General features: G+C 45.8%; 1 protein-coding gene across 1 annotated transcript in view; it reads left to right on the top strand.

Moving 5' to 3' along the window:
- Positions 1–1,942: 1,942 nt before the first annotated feature.
- Positions 1,943–6,799, top strand: part of cacna1ib (calcium voltage-gated channel subunit alpha1 Ib) — a gene marked incomplete at both ends in the record, with an annotated part of 100,208 nt that continues 95,351 nt past the window's right edge. Inside the window, one exon of the mRNA XM_079279330.1 lies at positions 1,943–2,269. Coding sequence (XP_079135456.1) covers positions 1,943–2,269 — 327 coding nt within the window. The remainder of the gene's footprint in view (positions 2,270–6,799) is intronic.

Here is a 6,799-nt window from a genome sequence, read left to right as displayed (position 1 = left end):
GTTTAGTCCCATGTATGTTGAAGTAGCCTAAACGTTGTTTTAACGTCTGTATGTCGTCAACGACATTGTGATTAGCCGCACGGGGCTCCAGCGACCTGCGCTTTCATCTGGGTGGGCCGACATCATTAAGAGCCATGTTTGTTGTGTGCTTGTCTGAGGCGCTGTGGCTGTGAGGTTCAGTCCTAATGAGTGTGTACGAACCCGTTCCACGCTCATCTGTCCACTCATGCATGTTACCCTGAGTTTGGTGTGTGTGTGTGTGTGTGAGACACGGGTCGTTAAGTCTGGAGCTCACTAATGAGGATCTGTGTCACATCACAACACATCCAACACCAGTCCTGTTAGCTAGCGGTTAGCTTCGACGGTGTAGCCGCTAGCTAAAGAGAGAGCGAGAGTCATGTCAGTGGGTGATGATGTGGGTCACCTCTTACTTTTTTTTTTTGCATTTTCTTTGTTAAGTTCTACAGGGCCGCCTCCTAGGAACATATCCTCATCTGTCGAGATACCTAAAAGTTATTTTTTGGTGCGGTTTCCAACAACGATTTCAGCTTGTTACATTCGTACGGTCTTTTCAACGTGAACTTTCGTCTTCACAGGAAACAACTTGGTTGGGTTTAGGCGACAAACCTCCTCAGTTAGGTTAAAGAAAAAGATTGTGGTTTGGGTTACAATCACTACGGAAGTAACGTTACTTTAGTACAGAAGGTTCCGTGGCAAATCAATCATTGTTGACTTCTCCGTCGCCATCTTGGATTACAGCCGTTGCCATGCTGTTTTTTTTTTGCAACCAGTGAACAGGAAGTGACCATATCTGGACTGAGGAGTGACGTAGAGACGGCGGATACGTCTCTGGTAGAGACCTGTCAATCACCGTGTAGCCCCGCCCCTAAAGCATAAAGACCTTGAAGATTATATGAAAATGCATGAGCAGATATGAGATGATGTGATGTGCTGTGGTCGGAAGATGGTTTGGCTTTTGTGTTTTCTTTTCATGTTCTCTGGAAGGGCCCCTGGGCGTCCTCTCCTAAAACTTTTCCAAACGACTCCAAATGTGCAATATGTGGCCAGACCTGAGGTGTTATTGACTTTATGTCCAGAGGCCGCAAATCCAGCGGCTTTGGGCGGAAAAGATGTCGAAGTGATCAAGATAGGAGCGTTGCAAAAAAGCAGCTGTTGTACAAAGACAGCGCATCTGAGAAGCCTTTTCCTCGTAAAAGGACCCGTTCCTGTTAAAAATACAAAGAGCAGGAGTCGGTGACGCATTACTGCTCATTAGGGGCCAGTGGGAACGGCTAGCTGCTGTTGTGAATCGTCCTCTTACAGCCAGAGACCGGGAGGTACTTAGTATTGTGAATGTGTCCAGAAGTTTCAGACTTCTGTGCTTTTGTTGGGAAGTTAATATTTACTACTTTTCGGCCACAGAGGGACTTTAAACGGGCTCCGTGCATTCCTCGTCTCTGCTCCATCTGCTTCGTCGTTGTAAACTACAGCGTCCGCTTTGACAATGACAGCTCTGCACGTGATTGGTCGATGCCCTTATTGGTGGTCCAAAAACGCTCAGAAAAACACTCAACGTTGTGTGTTGTTGTACAAATGAATTGCACGAACGAAAAAGCCCCCAGTGTGTAAAGTCCTTCAGTGTCTTTTACATCTGATGCTGTCACACATGGAGGAGCCGTAGAAACAAAGTTCCTCTCTGGTAGAACAGCTTTGGATCAATAGAAAAGTCCATTTGATTATAATATCATCATCTTCAGTCAGCTTCAGCAACTCAAGTTCAGCAGCGCAAAGCTGAGCTCCGGGTATCCCGATTATGATTCATTATGACCATTAAAAGGAAAATAATCTATAAAAGTTGTCAGTAAACTGACTTTGACTGTTTAAAAACACAAATGTTTGTAACTTCAACGTCTCCTCTCTTTCCCCAGACCGTTGCGTTGCCATGACGAGCGAGGAGGAGGAGGGCCCCAGCGTTGCAACACCGTCGGCGGCGGCAATCTCCGATGGCGCCGCCGCCGCCGTCACTTCCTCCTCCCCCCGCAGGCCCTCCGCGCACCGCGAGACAAAGGAGGAGGAAGAGGAGGACATAGAGGAGGAAGGGATTCTTCAGGAAGAGAGGCTCGAGGAGGACGTGGTGGAGTGTGACGGGGTCGATGGAGACGACGGCAGCGACGGCAGCGTGTTAGTGGTGCCGTACCCGGAGCTGGCACCCGTGGTCTTCTTCTGCCTCAAGCAGACGACATGTCCGCGCAGCTGTTGCATCCGCATGGTCACCAGCCCATATCCTTTCACACCGTCACCGCCGGTGCTGTCAGCGTGTGGATTATCTCCAAAAGTGCCGATTAACATCTGAGTCCATCATCATTTCGTCATCATCACCCGGTTCTAGGCTCTGAAGTCACACTTTAAGAAGGCCGTATCGCTCTTACGTTTAGTCTTCCACTAACGGGAGACGGATTCAGCCGACACAACATCCTGGCTCTGAGATGTTTCAACCTCACCTGACACTTGAGCAGCCCCCAGGTGGTGCATGGGGGTCTGGATCCAAGTCCAGATAAGTGCAGGTTTAAATACCATTTACGAGCTGGATTTATGGATGCATGACGCATTCTGCTCCAAACGCACCTGTGACGCATGTAGCAATCATTCTAGCAAGGTGTCAGCAATGCTCATGGAAAAAAACTGATTTGATAATATTCTACAAATTCAATTTTTTCATCACTGATTTTCATCGAAATGACATTTGCTTGCAATTATCATTACAGCTAAACTCTGGAGAAATGTTGCTCATTCTAAGCAACTCATAACTGTTGTTCCCGCATATCTAACAGGCAGCATTGTGACGCACTGGATGGAGCATCGTCAACCTTTACTTCAGCGCTTGAAGTGAAAGTTTTCCGCCTTTTGTGTGAGCAGACATGGTCGGTGTGAGGTGATGTAGGACTCGCGTCTTTATCTTCGTCTTTGTGTATTCTATCTGTTCTCTGCCCTTCATAAGACGTGACACAGGGCAGCACAGACGGTTCTTATCAAGCGTCTGAAGAGCATCGGGTCAACACTCCGACTCCCCAAACACAGAGTTCATATTCCTCCAGGTTGTAACGCCGCCGAGTGAAGTAGACAAAGCAGAGGTATGACCGGCTGCTGATGTTGGCAGAGACGAATAAAGGGAAAGAGAGGAGACGAGTGAAAGGATTCAGAGAAACGATGGAAAGAAGGAAAGTTGCACTGATGGAAGGATGACAGTGGGTCGTAGAAACAGGGCAAGAGACCAAATGTGAGACTGGCAGGGTAAGTGTTGAAGACAGGGGTGTGTGTGTGTGTGTGTGTGTGTGTGTGTGTGCATGTGATAAATCGCTCCAGCGTTGACATCGCGATGTGTGCGTCTGCATTAGTCACACGGTGCGACGTGTCAAGTGAGGCAAATGATCTCCAACACGTCGCGCTCAAACATGTGTTCTTGCTGCACACGGCTCTGGTTTCAGGGATCTCGGATACACGGACTGTGTTGCTGCTGACGGACACGTCGGCTCTGCATGCAGCGAACCACCAATCACAAATTTAGTCGCAAAAATAAATATTTCGGCTCCAGAAAGGATGGTGTCGACCCAAAAAAAACATTTGTTATACCATTACTTTATGTTTCATATCGCATAAAATATAAAATGCAATAAAAAAACATTATTTTTTCCAACATGGTGCAGCTCTCATGTGAGCATGTGTGCGGAGAAGCAAAGCTGTTTCTCCCCAGGGACAAAGAAAAGCTGATATCAGTGATTCCTGTCATGGAAAGAAAGGAGGAGATTGAAATGAATGGTTCTCTTTGCAGACACTCTGCTCTTCTTACCTTTCCATTAAGCAAACATCACGTCAGCTTCAGCTTCATTCATCACCAATTGCAGAGAAAGACGCAGCGGAAATTAGAGCGGGAAAATAAATGTTGGAGAGGCGAGCCATCTGTTCATCTCGGAGAAAAACACTTTGGCTTTTGTCTGTTGTTTGTTCCTCTGCTCTGCTCACAAGTGGATTATAATACATATTATAATCCATCTGGATTCTTCTTATGTACATGATGAGAATAAACCGAAAGGCACTTGCTGCAAAAAAACGTACTTTAAAGCCCTGTGTTCTCATGTCAAATCTCTAAAGCAGGAGTGCTATGCTAGCAGTCGTTCACCGCTGCTAGCTGTTGGTTGTTCACTTGGCGGCAACCTCCGGTTCTCCAAAGTGAAGCCATTGCTTCATGTGTTAAAGCTGCATTCTCTCTAATGTCCACCAGGGGGCGACGCCTCTGGTTGTATGCCTCTGCTGGTTGTAAAGCGGGGTAGGCTTTAGGGCGGGGCCAGAAATGCAGAACTTGTCCCACTTCTTAGAAACAGTCTATGTTGTTGACTTTATTTGAGTTACTCTAGCGGGTGCTAATGCTGACGCCAGTTTGTTCGCTCCTCAGCTATGGTGGCTAAAACATACATGGTGTTGAAGTGGAAGAGCTGAAGTGGTTTATAGAGGGGTCTTTGAAGAGGGATATCGTACTCAGAGTTTTAAAGAAAGAGAGGGATGGTTGTTGGCCACTTATTGGTGCTTCAGGAGTTGAGTGCTGGCTCAGCTCCCCCTCTCTCCCCCTCTCTCCCCCTCCCTCCCTCTGGCTCCATCACTCTTCTTCACCCTTTCTCTCTTAGACAGCAAATCATTTGTAGTTTCCATCGTGTTAAATCTTTTCGGCGAAGCGCAGAGAGGACGTCGGCGAGGCAGAGTTGGATACTTGGCAGTCGACATAGACGGGTTAGACTTCTGTCGCTCTACATTTATTCCCGATCACAGTTTGACATAATTTACTTCCGGATTTTATCTGTGCGTCACTTTTTTTTGTCGTCGCTGATCCTCATCCACACTCGCCGATATGTCCACTTCACCATTGTTTCACTCTGTCCTTGTGAGAAAACAATGTGCCAGCAATTGTTTTTGAGGAAGCAAGAGAGCTGTTGTAAAGGAGGTGGATATCGCTGGTTGAAGGACTATTAATATCAATGAGACTAAATATTCACAACACCTTTATGTAACGCAACATAACAGCCTCGAAAGAATACCCATGCAGTTAAATCAGGTTGTTTGTATTATGTAATAAGTCCACATTTCTAACTGCAGTTGTATAAATCATAATTGTGTCCCAGTGCACTAAATGCACTCATATACGTCTTCTTATTCGATGTATTCTCTGCCCTGTAAATTGTGCTGCGCTACATTTTAAGTGTACTTGACAATTTCTTATCAACAATAGGAATGCAAGCCGACTCTACGTTGGTACAAGTGTATACATGTACACTTTAAATGTATTTACATGCAAGTGTACTTCTCAATTTGCCAAGTCGTGAAACAGCAGCTCGTAACAATGTATCTGTGAGAGTGAAACCATGAAAAGCTCCCAGGAACACGTCTGTGTCGGCACAAAGCTCTAATTAACACAGCAATAAATACCGTCGTTCAGTGCCCTACAGTGCTGTTCATGTGCACCAGAGCACCATTGTGGATAATTGTAACACTGCAGTAAACTCCGATGGCGGTCGTTTGTAAAAGGAACGCTCATTCTGCCGATCAACAGCCTGCTCTGCGCTCTGTGAAGCTTTCAGCATTTGGTTTTGGTTTGGATATCAACAGTTCTAATGCCATGCACCGGGGGAATGCTCCAATCTGATGGGCAACAGGTCGTCCATTGGCTCCTGCTGATGGACTCCGACTGTGTAGTTGCAGTGAAACTCTGTAAACCGATCACAATGAATGCTAGCAGGGTAGCTAGCCGGTCTTGTTAAACATTCCGTAAAAATGTTTTCAACCGTACGCGATGACGCTTTGAATCTTTCTGCGTAACGTATGTTGGCGTTATTTGAGTCGAGATTGTCCTATTTACGTTTACATTGCATAGGGAACCTCATGGGATGGTAATACTTGTTCCAGGTATTAGCCACCCCCCAGGTGTTACCAGGGAAATGCCCCGCTGAGCGCCAGACAGTTGTGGCCTCCCCGCTGTCCATTAGGTCCTCATTGTGGACAGCTCAGCGGGCATTGTCCCTCTCATGCTCCATTTATTAGCAATAGCAATGGTCTGTTAATCCTCATGAACCTTTGGATGTTTTACACAAACAATATGGGCTGTATTGTAGAAATAATGTATGAAAGTATACAGAGTATGTATATGTATGTATGTACATCATTACCTGAGATGTAGCCTACCTTTGGGGTACATGCAGGAATTTAATACCACTTAAAACGCATTATTCATGGTTTATTTTGAAGAGTCAATGCAAATCTATGGGACTATGTTGACTTTCAAAAACAACAATGACGTTGAGGCAACAAAAAAGCATTGTAGAGCAGCTTCTCCGTGTGATCTACGATACTACATCCTCTCATATCACAGGGAGTCGTCTGATTCCATGTTTATATCATAACTTGTCTTTCATAAAGCTTGAAAGTCTTTCTGTTTGCTCGATGAGCAGTTGTTTCCTCCAGCAGTACGCTTCCTGTAGCTACAACAGCTTCATCTCGTTGAATCTTAACCGTGTTGCTGCCCAAAGGCGTTTATGTTGAATTATGTTGAAAGTGGCGGTTGAAAAAGCACTTTAACAATTCAGTTCTCTGAATACGAGGAGCACGACAGACGTGGTTAAGAGAAACACTTTAGTTGGAACTGAGTTTTTTTCTGAGTAAGCAATGAAACGTCAAGGCAAACTTGTCACGGCCTGTGGTTTCCCTTCCCCACACAAAGCTGCTTCCAACAGGGAGTACTCTCATTGTATCCACA

The sequence above is a fragment of the Melanostigma gelatinosum genome, assembly GCF_949748355.1.
Source record: "Melanostigma gelatinosum genome assembly, chromosome: 11".
NCBI classification, from domain to species: domain Eukaryota; kingdom Metazoa; phylum Chordata; class Actinopteri; order Perciformes; family Zoarcidae; genus Melanostigma; species Melanostigma gelatinosum.
This window is presented reverse-complemented; position numbering and strand designations above follow the sequence as displayed.